Raw genomic sequence first — 19725 nt, 5'->3', positions numbered from 1 at the left:
AAAGATAAAAACCACACTTCAACTGCTACTACAAGCTGGATGTCGACAGGTTTGACTCATATCTCACATATACTTCCACTACATATAAATCACAATCATTGTTATGATACAACTGAACAGGTCCATGTAACTTCTACAGTGCCCAATTCCTCTCATGTCCCTCCCTTATAGAACAATAATCCTCCATTTGAATATGTCCAAGGCATTAATCCCTTATCTCCTTATACTATCACAGAACCCAACTCAGACACTAGCACTTCTCTTGATCAACCAAATCATGATTCTCCATCACCACAAAATCCCAAACCCACACAACCTACAATAGATATCATAACACGGTCAAAAACAAGTAATTCAAGGCCAAAAGCATATCCTGATTTTCAAATGTTTTATGCCACCCGTCATCCCTTTAAATGCTTGTCCACTATAATCACAAAATCTGAACCAACTTGCTGTGCTCAAGCATTGGCTAAACCTGAGTGGAGACGAGCTATGGGATATGAATTTGATGGTTTAATGGTAAATGCGACTTGGTCTCTCTGTCCAAGGCCAGTTGGCAAACATATTGTGAGGAACAAGTGGGTTTTCAAAATTAAACGCCGTCCTGATGGCAGCATTGAACGCTACAAGGCAAGACTTTTGGCCAAGGGATTTGATCAAAGATCTGGCATTGATTATTTTGATACGTTCTCTCTAGTGGTTAAACCTACTACGGTTAGATTGGTCTTATCCCTTGCAGTATCTTTTAAGTGGCAAATCAGACAACTGGATGTCTCAAATGCCTTCTTCCATGGTATACTTGACAAAGAGGTCTACATGGAACAAACTCAGGGGTTCATTGATGAGAGTCAACCTGATCTAGTGTGTCGACTTCACAAATTTCTTTACGGCCTCAAGCAAGCCCCGAAAGCATGGTTTCGAAGGCTTTCTCAAGAATTATTGGAGCTTGGTTTTCAAGAGTTCAAAGCTGATTATTCTTTATTTACATTATGTACTAACACTCTGAAAATTTTTGTGTTGGTTTACGTTGATGACATCATTGTCACAGGTTCTTGTCCATCTGTAATCCATTCTTTTGTTATTAGTTTGCAAGACAAATTTCATCTGCGAGATCTTGGACAACTCAGTTATTTCCTTGGTATTGAAGCACAACAAACCAATGAGGATCTTCATCTTAGGCAGACCAAGTACATTACTGATCTTCTTGACAGCATAAAGATGATTGGTGCTAAACTACTGGCCTGTCCTACAACTTCAGGTGTCTAACTTTCCTCTTATGATGGCAAGTTACTATTTGACCCTACTGAATATAGGCGTGTGGTTGGTGCTTTGCAATACTACTTAATTACACGTCTTGACATTTCATTTGCTGTCAATCAGTTGTGCCAATTCATGCACAACCCACGAGACACACATTGGATGGCAGTCAAAAGGGTCTTGCGTTATTTGAAACGCATGGTTGACTATGGTTTACTCTATACACCTTCTGCTATTCAGTTAAATGTTTTCTGTGACTTGGATCGGGCTGGAAACCCAGATGATCGGCAAGTACTAGTGGATTTGGTGTATTCATAGGTAATAATTTGGTATCATGGTCTGCTAAGAAAGAAGAGGTAGTTTCACAGTCCAGTACAGAGGCGGAGTACAAAAGTATGGCCCTAGCTACAGCTGAGGCTTACTAGATTCGCATGTTATTGAAGGAATTTCATATTTTCCTTGCTTCAGCTCCCATTATCTGGTGTGATAACATAGGTGCATTAGCCTTGGTGTCGAATCCTGTGTTTCATGCTAGAGCTAAACATGTGGAAGTTGACTACCATTTCATTCGAGAAAAAGTCGTCAATAAGGACATCATAGTCAAACATATCTCCATCAAAGATCAGCTAGCAAACATGTTCACTAAGGGACAGACTGAAACTCGATTCCATTTTCTAAGGTCCAAAATCATGGTTCGTCCACTCTCCATCAGTTTGCAAGGGGATGTTAGAGTATTTGTTCAATCCATTCATGATCAGTTGCAGAAATCACGTGATCAGTTACAACAATAAATCAACGGCACAGCAGAATCTGGTTTCTCTCCTCATTTCTCTGAATCGGTTTCTATCAAAACCAAACGATAGACATTAGCTAAAAACCCTTATTGTACTCCTATAAATTCTGAAGTTTGTTACATGTTGTTACATGTATATATATACACACACACACACACACACACAAAAAAGCATACAGTGAAAACATGCAACACAATTCTGATCACTGTGTTAATTACTCAGCTTATTTTCTTTCATGATACACCATGTAAGATTTGGATATTTTGGGAAGATGACGAACAGAGATGAATGAAATATATTTCTCTCACATAAAATACACACACACACACACATAACAAATTCTGTTACAAAGTTGTATGAATTCTAACCAAAATTATAATAGAATTACCTAGACGTGGGCGCGAGTCGGCTCGGCTAACCGAACCAAAATTTTCTGATATCTAGTAAATGGAACCGTCAGGTCCAAATATAATTATGGAATCGTTCGGGTTCGATTCCGTTTGATACAGTTCGGTTCTGTACTATAATTATATTTTTTAACGTTCGGGTTAGGTTCCGTTTGGTTCACTTTGGTTCCGTACTATAGTTAAATTTTTTAACATTTATAACAACACTATATAAATATAACTAATGACACATTCAATCGTAATTTTACAAATTAACATAGTCAAATTTAATAACAAGTAGTTCAACAAGATTAATTTATCAATGGTTACAATTTACAAATACCAAAGAGTAGATACTAATACTAAAACTTCAATTATCCATCAATTGCTTGACTTGTCGTACTCATTAGTAAGAAACTCTGCAAGAAAAAATAGAAAAAACACAATTAAGTTATTAATAAATATAAATAAATTCAAATTTTTTCAATTAATTAGATTTAATAAAAAAAAATATAACATATATTTTATTACCTGTCTCAATGCCCTCATAGGCTGTTTTTAATGAAATAATTCTGACCTCTCATTAGATTGTTTTTTCTCCTATTTAAGCATCCAGAATTAGTATCACCTTAACAAGAAACTTAATTAAATTATGCACAAACAACATGGAACAACATGGAACAAAATCATCAAACACTAACGAATGATAGTTTCACCAATTGAACAGAGAGAAACCAGCAAAAACCCTTATAGTGCACAAGCTAACTGCTAAATATCTTATTAACATGATTAGCTGGCTATTTCTCCAATTTAAATGTTGCATACAAACCTTTTAAAACCAATCTTATTAACATGATCAGCTGGCTATTTCTCCAATTTAGATGTTGCGTAGAAACCTACCAAAACCAATCTTATTAACTAATCTTATTAAAATTATTTAACCCCTTGAATCCAAGCTCTAAATAACTACAATGGTTTTGGAATGTCAGAGATTAATAGACTACCTTGATCAAATGATCGTTGCGATCACAAAATCGATCGGCGAAGGTTACAGCTTCGGTCGATGGTCACAACTTCGGTCGGCGATTGTATAGCTCTTGGAATGTCAGCGAGGCTGCGAGAGTGAGTGCAAGAGTTGAGATAGCATTATGCACTTTAGTGTAGGTGTTTAGGGTTATTTAGTGAGTTGGATCATGTTGAGCTAAGAAATGAAACAATAAAATGGGTAATTAGGCCAAAAATTAAAAAATTAGAAATGAAACAAATTATTGGGCCAAAAATTTAGATTTAGAAATTGTTAAATTGTTAATTTGTTTAGAAAAAATTTAAATTAAAATAATTTGATTTATTCAATATTAAAAAAAATAAAATTAGAAAGATTTGGTTCTTTTTCGATTTTTCGATTCTTAGTCTAGAACCAAACCTTACCCATCAGTTCTCAATTCAGATACCTGTTCGAATATTTAATTTGACAAAAACTGCCGAGTTTGATTCGGTTTGATCTGTTCAGTTCGGGAGATTTGCCCAACCCTAAAATTACCCATCTTCTCAAAAGGTTTCTCGGATCAAAAATCCGTTTTCGATTTGTATATTTCTATACAAATCCAGTTGTGCCACACAACTAGAGTCAATGACAGTATTTTTCTGCACCCCTTTTCTTCCCGGTCCAAGCAGCAGTATTTATACAAATCTTCTAAATTTCTCTTTCACCTCATAATTTGAATAGTCTCTGCTACTGTTGGAAAATCATTGCTTTCGAGAATGAAAAAAATGATGATGATGATGATAATAATATATATATATATATATATTGAATTTGCACCTCATCAGCTCGCCATTTTCGGGTAAAAAGCTTCTTTTATATGGCAGATTATTAAGCATTCCAAAATGAAGCACTATTTTTTGGGGATTTACAGATTTAGGTCCTCAATTCATTGCTTCTATAGTAAGATGGTCTCTCAACTATTGACTACATGGAAAATTCATCCTCAATTTTTTAAAGGGGCGCTTTCACCATTGCCCAAATATTCTTTTTTAGCCCTTGGTTGGTTCCCGTTATTTCTATAATACATTTTTCTCTTTATTATTTTCAACCACACATTTTTCAATAAAATAATATTATACATAAATCCAAAATTTTTCATATATTTTAACCACACATTCTTAATCAAATCACTATTTCAAATTACATTCTGGTAGAAAAAAGGGGGACTTGAAGAGACTCTTAATCTTTATTCAAAAATCAGTTTAAAAATCAAGTCTTTAAATAATTACAATAATAAATAATATTAAAAAAAAAACCCGTAAAAGGAGAATAATCTGCATCTCCCACGCTACTCCATTCTTGGTATAAAAATCCAACCCATAAAAGGGCGAGCGGGCATGCCCAACCAACCCGAATGGAACACGGTTCAACCCATAGTTGATGCTGAAGCTTTAGCTCTTCGATAAGGCTTACAGTTCAAGAGTCAACAAGGCTTTAAACTAGAGATCACGTGAAGTGATTATTTGAGTACGATCAAGAACATTTATTCATATTTATATTTGTGCCAAATGTGATGTTATTGCAAGATGAATTTAGTTCAATTTAAAACATTCAATCATTCTTTCGATTGGTTTCTAAATTGTAGCCTTCAATTTCCAGTCAGTGGCTGTCCTAGTGACATGTCAGATAACAACATTATACATATTTGATATACTGTATTAAATTGTAAATTTGACCATCCTCAAAAACAGCTCTTTTGCTACTTCTTGTGGCAGTACGAACATTTTATCAAGGGAATCAGCTTAGAAAGAAAATTTAAGAATTTTCAAACGTAGTATAATAGTATCCAATGCTATCTAGTCAACCTATGACATTTTTAATGCGATGACAAATTTTCATCTCGTCGGGATCGAGATCTCTATAGGTCCTGTTTGACAATCATTCTTTTGAATTCTTTGGTCAAATAGTTTTTTTTTTTTTTTTTTTAAGTGTCGTTAAAATGTAAAAGAAATTTTGAATTTACGTGAAAAACATTTTATTGTAAGAATGAAAAATTAAAAATGAGTACGAAAAAAAACAGATTTTTTTTTAAAAAGGGTTACCAAAAAGGGGCATAATGTATTTAATATATATGGATTTTGATGTCGCTCGGCTGACAGCCTCCTCACAAGGGTAGGGCTCGCACCCAATAAAAAATTTGCAGGCCCCCCAAACTAAGAGAGGTGCTATGTGTACAACACCGTCCATATTGACAATATTGAAGTAACCTTTTTGGGACCTAAATCTATTAATTATTCTTGGAAAATCACGTTTGTTAGTTCAGATTGGTAGCATTTTATTTGCAGCCACTTCAAGGATCAACCATGGCATTAGTGGCAAAAGTTTTCCTATCTATGATTTTATTAAAAATCCAAAATATAACCCGTTTATCCGGTTCAAGACACACGACTTCAGTAATAAATAATTGCTTCGAGAAAAACCGAAGCCTCTGTGGGATGATGGATATCGGACTCAAACAGCAAAAGATTACTTGGAGTCGGCCAAGAAGATGATTGGGCTGGATAGTCGATCGCTCTGGTGACTTTTGCCCGATTGAATCCGGGCCCCGATTAAAAATTCACCAGTTCTTTCGTTCTTACCAGGTAATTGAATCACCATCAATCAAGAATCTGGAAAAGCAACACTAATTTTATCATTTATGATATAGTTTTTGATTTTTTCTAAATAAGGAAACGATAACTTAGATAATAGAAATTCACTTTATGTACGCCTCAAAATGGGCTTTATAAGAGGAGAATGTTTAAGTGAACAATACATAACTTTTACATATAAAAATTACATTTCAAAACTAACAAACATGTCAAATTATTTCAAAATTCAGGCATTAATTTCAATTAATAATATATTTAATATATAATTAATTGAAATTAATTATCCTCACCCTACGACGATACGCCACCTCACCCACCCAATCTGTAAAAGATTTTCAAAACTTGAAATTCCTTTGGAGATCCACCCCCCTCCACCGAATCACCTACGCCACCCCCACCTTCACCTCCAAAAAATTTTCAGAAATTAAAAATGAAGATTACATCTCACCTCACGAAACCACCCTACCCATCCCCACCCCACGACACCCATCCAAAAAATTTCCAAGTCACTGACATGTTATCCTTGATTAGTTGTGACCAAATTTGTATGCAATGTGACTAATTGTGATCAAATTTGTATTCATTGTAATTGTGACCAAGTTAATCTTAACTGTGACGGTATGTGATCAAATCACAATCAACCATAATTAACATGAAATTTGTCACAACTTTCACAATAAACACATTCTTGACCACAGAGTCACTACAAACAAACTTTCACACACCGTAAACCAGCACCACAATCTATCGTCAGTCACCACCACCATCACCTCCAACTTTATTACATTCACTAAACTATGTTATCTGTTACTAATTGTGATCAACATTGTCTTCAATGTGACTGTTCGTGACCATATCAATCTAATTGGTGAATGTAAATAACTAAGTCACATATATTAACAGTTAACATAGATCTAGTCACAGATAATTACAATGATAATAAACTTGGTCACACTCAATTTTCATCATCACTACCACTTCGGCACTATCACCACTCCCAACAATGTCAACCAAATGCAAACCACCAACACTTTCAACAAATCCTGACCACCACCACCAGTATCACCGCACCGTCACTACCACGTGAAAGATCCGTTGCTCGTAGTTGCAAGCAGTGGCATGCCTCCTTTGAAGCCTCCAACCACCAGCCAACCACCCCCAAGATGTCGAACTCTACCACCAATATGACCACCTCAACCTCCTTTACAAATCTCGACCAACATTCCAACCTAATACCTTCCCAAACGCACCAAAAATCAAGTCAAAAACAAAAGTAGCTACAGACTATCTTTTGGGCAACACCACCTTCGACAATGCCCATGCTAGTACCACCACCACCTGCACCAAAACCTACCAACGCCTCCTACAATCCACCAACTCGCCACCATAACCACCATCACATCCACATCAAATATAAATTAATACCACCACCACAACCATCATAACCCATAGACCACACCACACAACACAACAAATTCACATATTCGTACAACCACCACGTATATTCGCACCACCACCCTACAGCTCGACATCGCACCACCATCTCACCCAAATTTAACAACTGCATCACCAACGCACAGATCCACACCAACGTTCCCCCTCTTGAAGCAACGGCCACACCATCGACGCAGCGAGAAGCTTCATCGTGTCACTTGCGAGTAGCGCTCACCGCCAACGACGAGAAGCTTTGTCGCCTCATAGCTGCCAAGTGCTGCTCGACATCATCGGCGAGAAGCTCCGCCACAACCGGTAATTATGGACGTGGGTGGATGGTGGGTAGAGAGAGAGAGAGGAGACAGAATAGGTTGGGCAGGGGTAGAGTTATATATGTATATTGGGAATAATTAAATTTTTTTTAGTTTTAATTATTAAAACATAATTAACACTTGATTTGTGAATATGGAACTTAAACCCCTTGTTTTTTGAAAATGAATCTTTAAATGTAAGTTTCTAGATAATTTTCCCGATGTTTAATGCATTCACAAAGTCACAAGATAGATCTTTTACAAGTAATTTGGAACCCAGAAGTAATCATTACAATCAACTTCAGAGTACTCTACAGACTACGAACTAGTCTTTTATGGAAGTAGAACGCTCTAGGCTTTTCTAAATACAAGGGCTTGCCTCGATAGCACAAAGATTTTACCAGCTTAAAAGGAGAGAATGGTGAATGTATTTATAAACCCATAGATCAGACTTTTCAGAAGTACTACGTGACACGAGATCGCTGCAAAAGATATACCACAAAGCAAAAGGAGATGTTTTCATCAGACTAACATAAAATTGGATTAAGCAAAGTGTCAAGTAAGACTTACGAACACCTGGGATTATTCCCCCTTGCTACAAGCCCTGTAATGTATTCAACTCTGGAAATGGAAAAATAGTGAGGGGCCTGTCAGGGATTCCCAATCAAGGCCCAGTTTTACTAGTCCGTTATCACATGTTTTTCTGGGCTGAAATGGAGTCATTGATGTAGAATACACGAGAAGAAAAGCACACTTCATGGAGCTGCACATCCAGATATCTTCACAGAAAATATTGAAGTTCCTCTACAGTTTATTACTAGTTTCGACAGATTTACACCCTGTTTGACAATCATTACGTGAAATTAACCACATTCACACTAATATTCTGCATGGGAACCCAAAACTTTTTCCAACTTTTTAACCACACATTCTTCTAAAAATATCTATTCAAAACATTGTTTTTCCCAAATAATGACATCAAACAGGGGTTTAATCGGGGAGTTCAACAGCAAGAAATTAACAGCAGTTTAGATTATTCAGGGAGTTCAACGGCTAGAAATTTTTTTCAAGATAATGTGAAACAAATGTCACGTTCTTCTCTATCCTGGCAATGTATGGGAGGCGTTGCAACGGAAAGGTGAAAAGTACAAGCTGTTTTGGCAGGAGGAACCTGAATTTGTAAGAACGGCATTAAAATTCAGGCAGAAAATTGTTCCGTTTGGAGTAGTTGGCGACGATGAAGTGTAAGAGTTTCTTGATTATAATGATGTCATGAAAATGCCTCTTATGAAGGAATTAATAAAAAGAAGAAATATTATTATGGCCAAAGTAAGGAGAGGGACTCAAGTGACAGGAGAAGTAGGAAATCAAGATTTCTTCTTCCAGTAATTTATCCAAAAATTTCCAGGCCAACTTATTTTCTGTTTGGTAAGCCAATTGAAACAAAGGGAAGGGAAGAACTTCTGAAAAACAAAGAAGTTTGCAAGGAACTTTATTTGCAGATACAATCTGAAATTACAAGAAACATGGATCATTTGATCGAGAAGAAAGAGGAGGATCCATATTGCCATGTATTTGAAAGGACTCGTGCTCTTTCGGGTCCTGTTCATCAAATTCCAGCGTTTGATCCTTGAATTCTGTTTAATTAGTTTTTACAAGTATGAATACATAAATGGAAGGAATACGAGAATTTGTACTACTCTTTTATCTATGAAATACAAAGAGAATTAGTGTCTGATTAAGAATATATTATGGAAATCTATTCTAAGAGTCTAGATATATTTTTAACTAATCAGGCATGTAGACGGACCATTTATCAACAAAGTATCCCATTAACTAGTACAGGCAATACGAACAACTAAGTGGTCATAAAATTAGAAATGACTTAGATTTAAAAAGATACAACAAAAAAAATAAGAATTGTAAGATCAGAAGTAAAACTTCACATGCGAACTTGGAACATATGAAATAAAACATCTTACATCTGAAGTTAATATGTACCTTTAAAAGATTCAGCAGTTAGTACTTGATCACATGATGGCGCAACCAGAGTTCGTACATCACCATATGAAAAGCATCGCGTTTGATGGGAGGTGAGTTCCACTGGAAGTGCTTCTGAACCTGAAACGAGAGCATAACTAGTAACTGTCAGCTGCAGGTTCAAATTCTTGCTTTACCAAACCCTATCCTTTTTTATTGAGATACTTTGACTACGTGCAATGTATAAAAAATAAAAAATCAACCATTCTAAAACATATTCCAAACTTGATAAATATTTATACCTTGACCAAATTGTAGTGCAACTTGACAAATTCTTCTTGTGTTATTTTCTTAAGAATTTGCTTCAGCCGGTAGACATCTTTCTCCTTTAGTACAACCGAAAATTTATGCCAATTCAGAATGTCATTAAAAGGCAGGTCATAGTAATTAGAGAGTATCACTGCAAGAAAAAATCCAAAGTTAGGCAAGCAATTGGATGTGAGTCATGGAGAAAAACGGATACACATAGATGCATGAATCAAGAAAGATAAAGTACTGAAATTTTTAAACATAAGAGGAAGGGGGCGAGGAAAGGAGGGGAAGGAACTATGATTTTTGAGAGCCTTCAATGAAATAAGTACTTAAAATTAATGGATAGAAAAAGGAAACTGTCCAACTTCTTTGATAGGGAAATATCCAAATAAAGATTCTTTGACAAGGATGAGTTGTGGTTCATTCATAGATGGAATATGGAAGATTGACATTCCTTGTTGGGTTGGATGAAAAATTTAGACTAATAGAAAAGCTTGTAAAAAATGTCTACTGTGTTATCAAAAATAATCTGTCAGGATTGGCTGAAAGTAGGGAGGAAAAGTATAAAACTGAAGATAATTTCTCAATTCCCCATGACAGTCATTGGCAATTCTTTCTTTAAAAAAAAAACAAAAAACAAAAAACGAAGAAGAAAAACTCAAGACAAAACTGCCCACTTCTGATGTTGACAGCTGAAAGATAGCATCTCATCTACCAAAATTAAAACTGAAAGAAGATTGTTTAACAACTGACATGCATTAAAATGAATTGGTGATTTCAAACCCTATTGACAGTGTCTGCTCCGTTCCAGGACTCAAAACTGACACATGGGCGACTGCCCACTTGTGTGGTTCACATCTTTATGCATGTTACTTTCCCATCCAGCCTGGAATACCCTTTACCAGATATAGGAAAAAGAATCTCTCTTTCACAAATGGAAATTGCATCTTTCTACTTTCTTATCCTCCCAAATTTCCATTCTTTCTACCAAACCAGCCACGAATAATTTATAAATAATAAACAGCAATACATAACGAAAACCAATGCAATTGCAGAATGGAATCCTGAGTTCTCCGCTCTGGTATAACAATATAATGCATTTTTAAGTAGACAAGACATGCACTGATCTAAGAAGTAAATGTTTAAATGGGAGGAAAAGGTTAATTTGTATTGAAATCTAGTTCTGTGAATACTGCAATAAATACCAATGACATGGTAGAAATTTCATAACTTAAAGAAGTCCAAAGGCCTACAATTTCTTCCCATCCTAGTAAATGCCATTGACAGCGGGAATTTAGTTACTTGAAAAATATGAATTACCATTTCAAATTTCATTATCTTTATTCTTTTATTTTTTTCCATTATTTATAACTTCCTATTCATTGTAATTATAATTGTCTCCATCAAGTATGATTCTTTCAAAAGGGAGTTTAAGATTTGAGTACCATATAGAAGATAACTTATTTAACTTTGTGCCAAAATCTTAGTTTATCCGAACCACCCTGGAAAAAAAGAATGTTTTCTTGGTTATGGATACGTTTGAGACTTGGCAAGCACAATGTGCAACCATTTGTCACAAGAAGGCTTACAACCTCTTATCATCCCAGTTGATTACTGATGAAGAGATCCTATAACAAGGAAATCTTGGAGGGCAAACAGAATCATATGGTGGTCTTGCGTGTTATGTTCCTTTATTGGTGGAAGAAACAGCATAACCCTGTATTGTACAAGTCGAAGAAGTTCCAATTCTCTTCATTCTGTGTCTTTATCATGGAAGATGCAAAGATTGTAAATGGGAAAAAAAAATAATTGATAACTGATATCAGACATCTATAAGAAATAAATTCTCACCAGGGATGCACCCGTAATGTATGGAATCTGCAATGCGGGCACTGTTGACCTGCGAACCACCAGGGCAAATGCAGAATTTAGTCCTGTAAAATCTCTTTTGATACACTAGATGTCCAGTTGCTCTGTTTATTCTGTTGTTTGAAATATCAAGTTCTGTGTCATTCTCCCACACGCGTGCCAGGATAACCCGAATTTTAGAGTTCCTATGCCCTGCCCAGAAACCAAGGGTGGTCCTGCAGAAAGTTATATTTAGAGGATGTTTGACACCCATTTTTATGGAAATGAATTTTAGAATAGTAGATTTATGAAGAATGTGTGGATGAAAAATAAGGAAATGTTTTTTATTTACGTGTAATATTATTTTAGTAAAAAATGTGTATTTGAAAAAAAGAGAGAAAATGCATTTTGGGAAAAATGGGAATCAAACGGGCCCTTAAATTTAAGCAAGTAACTATTGTGCAGTATGGCATTACTGTATTAACAACTCAAATAATAGTATACAACTTAGGACATTAGTAAAAAGAGGAAGAAAAAAAGAGGAGCAGAGAAGTATAATATTAAGTTCACAAAAATGAGAAATGAACTTCGAGTGAAATTTGTGAAACAAAAACAGAAGCAAGACCACAGAACTTTCATTGATTGAACATATTCATAGTAAATTGCTTGTTTTACTGGGCTTAGAAACTCAACTTCTCTTCATTTTTTGCCAAATTTTCTTCAATAAAAATAAGTCATCTAAAAACAACATGAGGTGCCAAAACAAACCATTTTTTTCATCTTTTCTCGGCTAAGAAATTAAAAATCTTAGTCGATCCAAACACTAGTAGCTAAAATTTTGAATGAGGCACAACTTTCAAACATGAAAGAAAGACCGATAAACGAATGAATGTCTGCAAGCATTGTAACTTCAATTTTTAACATAGATGATATCGATAGAAAAACACTGAATCTGCAACTTTAAATGAATTACTACTTTCATGTCCCCATAAAATTTGGAAACTTAAAAATTAAAAAACATTATAAAGACTTGGGGCTCTGACAAATGATTTATGTGAAGTTAGGTCGGTGAGAGAAAAAGCTGCAGAGAAATTGTTCGAGAGAGAGACAATTTGCTGATATTTTTACATGCACCTGCAAATTTATTTCCCTCAAGAATGAGCACATAATTTGATGCAGAATAAAACGATAATTAGACTATTAAACTTGTTGTATAACACCCTAACACTAACACTTACACACGCAGAGGCAACTGTTCTTTGTCGTGCATTCCAAATGCAGAAGATATTGGTACCTAATTAGTCCATTTTCATGGTGAAAGTGAGAATTTTTGAAAAGTTGAACTTTCATATCATTGTAGAGAAACAGCAGTGAACAAACAAAAAAGATCACATAAAAGGGAGATAAATAACACAATGAAGAATATTGCATAATCGATCAATTCTGGCCTCAAGAGGTTGACATCTCACACAACATACCTGTTTTCCACATCATTTCCTCCAGCTGGGAGGGCAAAGGGCTGCAGAACTTGTGGTAGGGCAACATCTTTGTGTGGTATAAATCCAACATCATAGCTTGGAGAACAAACGACACGGATTGAATTCTTTACAAGAAATGGAAGTCCTTCAGTGGCCCTCACACCAACATCATGACAAGTAACAAAGAAGTGATCTGCACCCAGAGTTCTATTCCAATAAGGATACTTGAACATCAAGCTGTCCACATAGTTCTGTACAATCACAGTCATATTCTCATACGATATTCCCTGCATGTTATTACAAGAGAATATTTAGCGTTAAGGAAAGGCTCAAATTCAAATTACAATGCAAGTAAAAGAACCATATAGTAGGACTAAGATCATTTACATGTTTATCCGAAAATCCAACATTTCATTAGCAAACTTTTCAAAGATGCAAAAACAAGGTTAAATCTTATGCAATGGAGTAGTAACCGTTTGAATCTGAAATTATCTTCACCTCCATCAACATGAGTTGTCCCTCAAGGTTCAGCACAGTGGTTCTTAAATAAAAATAACTACACCAAGTAGTAAATTTGCAATCCAAGCAATCAACAAAGGCATATGAAGAGCAAAGGTGGGGTGTGCAGGTTCATATGTTCAATCCCTGTATGCCTCATGGAAGTTTCAAGAGGAAAGGGATGATGGGTGGGGAAGATAAGAGCAGCAATAGAAACTGCAAGAAGGGCAGGAGGTGGCCATGCAATAAGAATTGTAGGGGATGACAAAATGATGTGGCAGGCAAAACTTATCCCTTTTAATTTAGATGTTTGCAAACATATTGTTTCCACATGTGAGTTTGTGCGGTGGTGTTACTGTGTTAGTGAAGTTATGTTTAGATGGTGACGGCTATGGCAAATAGGGGGCAATGCACATGATAATTAGTGGCAGAGGCAGTAATGAGATCGAAAAGTGGGGGTGCAATTGTAACACCAGAATGTGGGGCGAAAAATATGTGACGAATGACAGATGACAATGGGGGCAGAAATGTGTTAGGGTGGTGGCAGGCAATGGAATTTTTGAGAGAGAGAGGACGAGTACGTAATGTTTAATGGAATGGTTATTTTATGTAGCATACAAATAACTAAGTTTATACATGTAAAAGTTGAGTGCACGTGTGAAAGTTGGTGGGGTTGGGAAGTATAAAGGAATGATCTAATGAGCATGCTATGAGTTCTCCTTCCGACAGGTTGACACTTACAGCTGAACTTACACCTAGCGTACTAAGTCCCCTCATACAATTGAACGCACTTCCAACACCTGCTCCAGTTTTGGAAGCCCCTAGGTTGTATCACCAAATCTTGATTTACCATATATAAATATAGTTAATGTATGCTAAACACGGGTTACATATCATATTAATTTATTGGTGGATAATAAATTTAATTCAAATGTTGAAATCCACCAAATCTTTATTCATCAATGAATTAATATGACATGTCGCTAGTGCTTATTAGATCATTCCTTGGGAAGTACATATATGAAAAACTACAGAGCACATACAAACAGGAACAGAAGTAATAACTTGAGCTGGTAATTGGCTGGTGTCATGGATGGGGAAGATGTTAATATTTTACCTTAGTCTTTAGGTGTTGTGAGATAATTAAATTTGCAAGGAATTATAATTTCAGTGTAAAAATATATTAGTTAAATCTAGTAGATGCATATGACATATACAGTGCAATAGTTATAAGACTCGATGTCCCTCGATGTAAGAGATTCTTTCATTATATAGAACCAAAATCACCACTAAACATGGTAGCAATCAATTACAATATTAACTAACGGTAACCTATAATTTAAATATGGCAAAAATAATTTATCTACATATAATACAATTATAGCTGTAATCTTTGATGATTTCCATAATTTTATTTAACCTCATTAACATCCCCTCAAATTGATGCTGGTAAAAACATCAATTTACAATCATGAATTGGTGACGGTGATAATACTTGTACCCACGAAGAAAAAATCTAAATCTTGCAAATCGATAGATAGATATGGTTTTTGAACTAAACCTATTTCCACTCGTATACCAGAGAAACAATCTACGAAAACTAGTGACGACAAGAGATCAAGAACAACAAATAATGCAGAAACAACTAAAAATTACTCCAAAGCACTTCAAGAACACTTCAGAGAGCTCACACCCCAAGAAGAATTTTCATAAGAAATTTACAAAGTGTACCGACACACACATAGAGCCCTATCTGTCGGAAGAACTCGGTCGAACACATAATTCGTGTTCCGACAAAAGCTCTAACACCAATACGCCTAGCCAAAATTTCATCAATATATCACTGGCCAAGATGCTATACAGTTGGAAGAGTTTCCATCGAACAACCTACACCAAAAAGCTCAAAAATAATCCTCGTTTGAATATCCAAAACTCTAGTTCATCACCCAAACAACCAAAACTCCACGGTCTGCACTCCCAAGTCTCTTGATAAAGCCCGAGCAACCAATCAATGCCTAATCTTAATAAAGCCCACTGCGTCAAACAATGACGAGTACACCAACAAATCTATGACCTAACAACAATCAGTTATAGATCACGGCCAAAGTGACATAACAGCCCAATAAACCAACAAATCAATCGGCAGCATGCATTACTAAACTAAAATAATTAACAATACAGCCTAATAACAAACAAAAGAAAGGTCCAATCTGAAAATGACGTCCGTAGCCCAGGAGGACCAAACAAATTGAAGGCCCAATCCCAAAAAACCCAATATCATTAAACTGGCCCAACAATATACAACCCAATTACCCAATCCTAAACCTCCGCCACCAATTTCATGATTAGCAAATACAATAGTCCCATCCCTAATAGGCCTAAACCGATTGTGAACCGACCCATTAGTCCCTTCCCCACAATTCCAAATCTTATCACACCCCCTCCGATGACTCCCAACTGAGTACTCCCGATTGTTGAATTTCGAGTGAGCAAGCAACTGGGATTATGCGAAAAGGGGTGGGAATATGAATATGACAGTGAGGCAGCTGTGTAATCATTAGAGTAAGTAGTCGTTGTATTGATATAGGACGGTACCAGCAACAGCACACTCCTACTCGGCCTCAGCTGGTCTGGGAGATCACCATTTTGGATTCGGTTAGACCCAACCAAAGAGACTGAAACCTCAGGTAACGCCAAAGAAAGGTTCAAAGACTCAATTATTGACTTCTCACCCCCATTCTCTCCCTCAATCTTCTCATTATCAGCTTCCCTCTTAGACAAATTCCTTCAATTCTCATTCAACTGAAGAAAATCTCTCTACCCACAAGTTATTATTCATTTCATTTTGATCCTTAGATACCAATCTCTTTTCCTTTATAACCGCTGCTCAATTTTTCCAAAGAATTCAACAGAATTTTTTTTTTTTTTTTTTTTTTTTTGGCTGGCAAAATCTTTCTCAAACATTCCCAGTTTCGAATTTTCACAAAGGTAACTAACCACGAGCTCCTGTGAACCAAAATTCCCAGTTTTATCAACATTTTCATCGAAACCACCCATTATTTTAATTCTCTTCTGTGAGTTTTCTGCAAGAAAATCAATACCCTTTTCTTGAAACTCAATCTTGTCATCTGGGCTCTCCCTGTTTTTCTCCGCAGATGACTCACCTAAATATTCTCTCTTTCATAATCATAAAAAAGAGAACTGAAAAATAAAAAGACCAGCTGATAAAACTTCAGAGAATCTTAAGAGCTTTACAAAAAGTTCGAGCTTTTGCACGCCCTAGCCTCTCTCTCTCTCTCTCTCTCTCTCTCTCACTCACTCTCTCTCCACATGGACCTAAAGCCAAGATAAAGGCGATGCTAATTTCGAATTACTTCCTTGATACGATAAAAGGAACATTAACAGGGAAAAAACAATTGACTCAATTCGATACAAGAAAATTTGACTAGATGAGCGGCACGAGGCTGCTCATCAGAGAACAAAAGCTTACAAGTTTAACCCAAAATGAAGTTAAACCTCTGATACCATGTCAAGTATACTCATAAGACTCGATACCCCTCAATATGAGAACTTTTCTCATAATATAGAACCAAAATCACCACTAAATATGGTAGCAATCAATTACAATATTAACTAATAGTAACATATAATTTAAGTATGGTAAAAGCAATCTATTTATATATAATAAATTACAGCTGTAATCTTCAACGATCTCCTTAATTTTAGTTAACCTCATTAACAACATGCCACTGGTGCTCATTAGATCATTCCTGGGGAAGTAAATATGTGAAAAACTAAAGGCACATAGAAATAGGAACGGAAGTAAAACTTGTGCTGGTCATTGGTTGGTGTGATGGATGGGGGAAGATGTTAACATTTGACCTTAGTCTTTAGGTGCTGTTAGATAACTAAATTTGCAAGGAATTATAATTTCAGTGTAAAAATACAGTAGTTAAATCTAGTGGATGCATATGACATATACAGTGCAATAGTTTGAAGATAACTAGCAAGCTCAGGACTCGAAGATGACAAATTCTCTTCTCTGTTATAGAAAGCAAAAAGTTGCATAGTAACTATGCGATCATCATGCTTAAGTGGCTCAGTATACCACACAAGACCAGTTTAGCTATTGTCCATGAAAGTGAAGAAGACTCTACCACATTAAACAACCACAAAACGAACTCAATAAATACCAGCTAATGAGATAGACAAACAAATAAAAACTCATTTTCTAATTCCATCATAGACATTGAGCATTGCCCATTAAACAATTAGCAGTGTTTATCAAGGCACATACGAACCAATAAGCATCACCATTACGGCCTCTTTCCACAAAAAAACAAAATTTCCATCAAATCAAGCGGTTGTACCTTGCCTCGCATCTTATGACAAGAGATCGGGATGAAGAACAAATCAGCCTGATCCGGATCATCTGTAACAAACTTACTCTCCCTAATATTTTGAAAAAAGTAGCCCTCGCTAGCGTATTTTCCCGTCAGCTTCCTCGGCGTCTGGTAATACGTGTTCGGATCCCCATCCGGATATATATAAACCTTAAACCTCCTTTCCATTTCCTCGTAGTTCAATTTGAACATCTTCGGTAAATGATACACCTCATCATCAACACCCTCATCATCGATTCTTACCTTCAAATCAGAAGACGAAAACACTCAGAAAATTAAGTTAGTGTTCGAAATGAAGATTTGTGATTCGGTTGTACCTGAGGCTGAGAGACTTGTACAGTGTGTGACGAAGGGGTGGTGGATAGTTGGAAAGAAGGGGAGTGGAGGGATTTAAGTGAAAGATAAGTAAAGGAGACTAGCGTCAAGGCGGCAAGAGAGAGGAGAGAGCCTCGGACAGTGCAGACCGCGGCGGACGGCGATGGCTGTGGGGGTTTCGCCGCCAACATATCCGGCCGGTTTTGGTAATTCCCGGCAACACCTTCAATTAATTAGTTTTGAAATTTGTCAGTAATTTGGGATTGATCAAAAGAGTCTACCTCAAGTTGCTTGATTCTTTAATTTACAGGCAAATTTCACGTGCGGTCTCGCAGTCCTCCAAACCTTTTTTTTTTTTTTTTTTTCAACTTATAAATTTAAAAAAAAAAAAAAAAAAGTTCCTTTGACTTTAAAATTAATCAAGTCAAATAACCACTTTACCACATTGACCAATTCATTTTTCAAATTCACCACAATGGCCCTTTGAAATATTAAATGACAATTTTGTCCTTTTTTATGTTTTGTAATTACAAAAATATAAGGTTGTTAGAAAGACAATAGTACTCCTTGGCAAATAACAAATAAATTACAAGAAAATTTCTATTTGTACATAATTATTGCACATAATGATGTTCATAATGTGTTGTGGCAATTATAAGATTGTTGATGTGCAAATATTGAATTAAATGTTGGATCTAATGTCACGTTTAATTATGAATATCATTATGTAGACAATTATGTACATGTAACACTTTCTAAATTACAAACACTCCCACGTAAATTTCAAAATCAAATCAATTTCCTTATCAGTTTCTGCAACACAGATAAAAAGAAAGTTTAATTTTCATATGCTTCAACATTGAAATCTCACAAAATTATCAAAAACTCAACAAGAAAATATTATTTACAACCATCACTCGAAATAGGTAAGTATATTTTACGTATTTTTAATTTTATTATAGCTAAATCAGTATATTATTTGAATCTCTAAATCTTATTTCGATATAGGCAGATAATTTTTTACAATTTTAAATGGATCTATAAATTTTTTTAACAAGAAGGATGAAAAAATT

General features: G+C 35.7%; 1 protein-coding gene across 9 annotated transcripts; it reads right to left on the bottom strand.

Moving 5' to 3' along the window:
* Positions 1-5791: 5791 nt before the first annotated feature.
* Positions 5792-18966, bottom strand: LOC111367777 (probable glycosyltransferase At5g03795). 9 transcript variants are annotated; one of them, XR_002697882.1, is made up of 8 exons: positions 18655-18966; positions 18305-18580; positions 13437-13723; positions 11962-12194; positions 10101-10258; positions 9820-9939; positions 8389-8657; positions 8009-8300 (listed from the first exon to the last, which is right to left on the bottom strand). XR_002697882.1 is itself a non-coding variant. In XM_022988835.1 (7 exons), the coding sequence occupies exons 1-6, from the start codon at positions 18841-18843 to the stop codon at positions 9838-9840; spliced, it is 1245 nt and encodes a 414-aa protein (XP_022844603.1). In that variant the 5' UTR covers positions 18844-18965; the 3' UTR covers positions 5792-6091; positions 9820-9837. The 9 variants fall into 9 exon arrangements, 5 of the variants coding, with proteins under 5 accessions (XP_022844603.1, XP_022844601.1, XP_022844602.1 ...); XR_002697883.1 differs by having other exon boundaries at positions 8395-8657; XR_002697885.1 differs by having other exon boundaries at positions 8389-8439.
* Positions 18967-19725: the final 759 nt, after the last annotated feature.

Source organism: Olea europaea, chromosome 18, assembly GCF_002742605.1.
Source record: "Olea europaea var. sylvestris chromosome 18, O_europaea_v1, whole genome shotgun sequence".
Classification (NCBI taxonomy): Eukaryota; Viridiplantae; Streptophyta; class Magnoliopsida; order Lamiales; family Oleaceae; genus Olea; species Olea europaea.
This window is presented reverse-complemented; position numbering and strand designations above follow the sequence as displayed.

What these genes read in the sequence shown, in the direction of transcription:
- LOC111367777 (XM_022988833.1), bottom strand. Translation starts at nt 18,843, where the DNA reads ATGTTGGCGGCGAAACCCCCACAGCCATCGCCGTCCGCCGCGGTCTGC. An exon ending in GTCATAAGATGCGAGGCAAG is followed by an intron (nt 13,724 to 18,304) that starts GTACAACCGCTT and finishes AATAACATGCAG; the next exon opens with GGAATATCGTATGAGAATAT. An exon ending in TGCACTACAATTTGGTCAAG is followed by an intron (nt 9,940 to 10,100) that starts GTATAAATATTT and finishes CTCTCGTTTCAG; the next exon opens with GTTCAGAAGCACTTCCAGTG.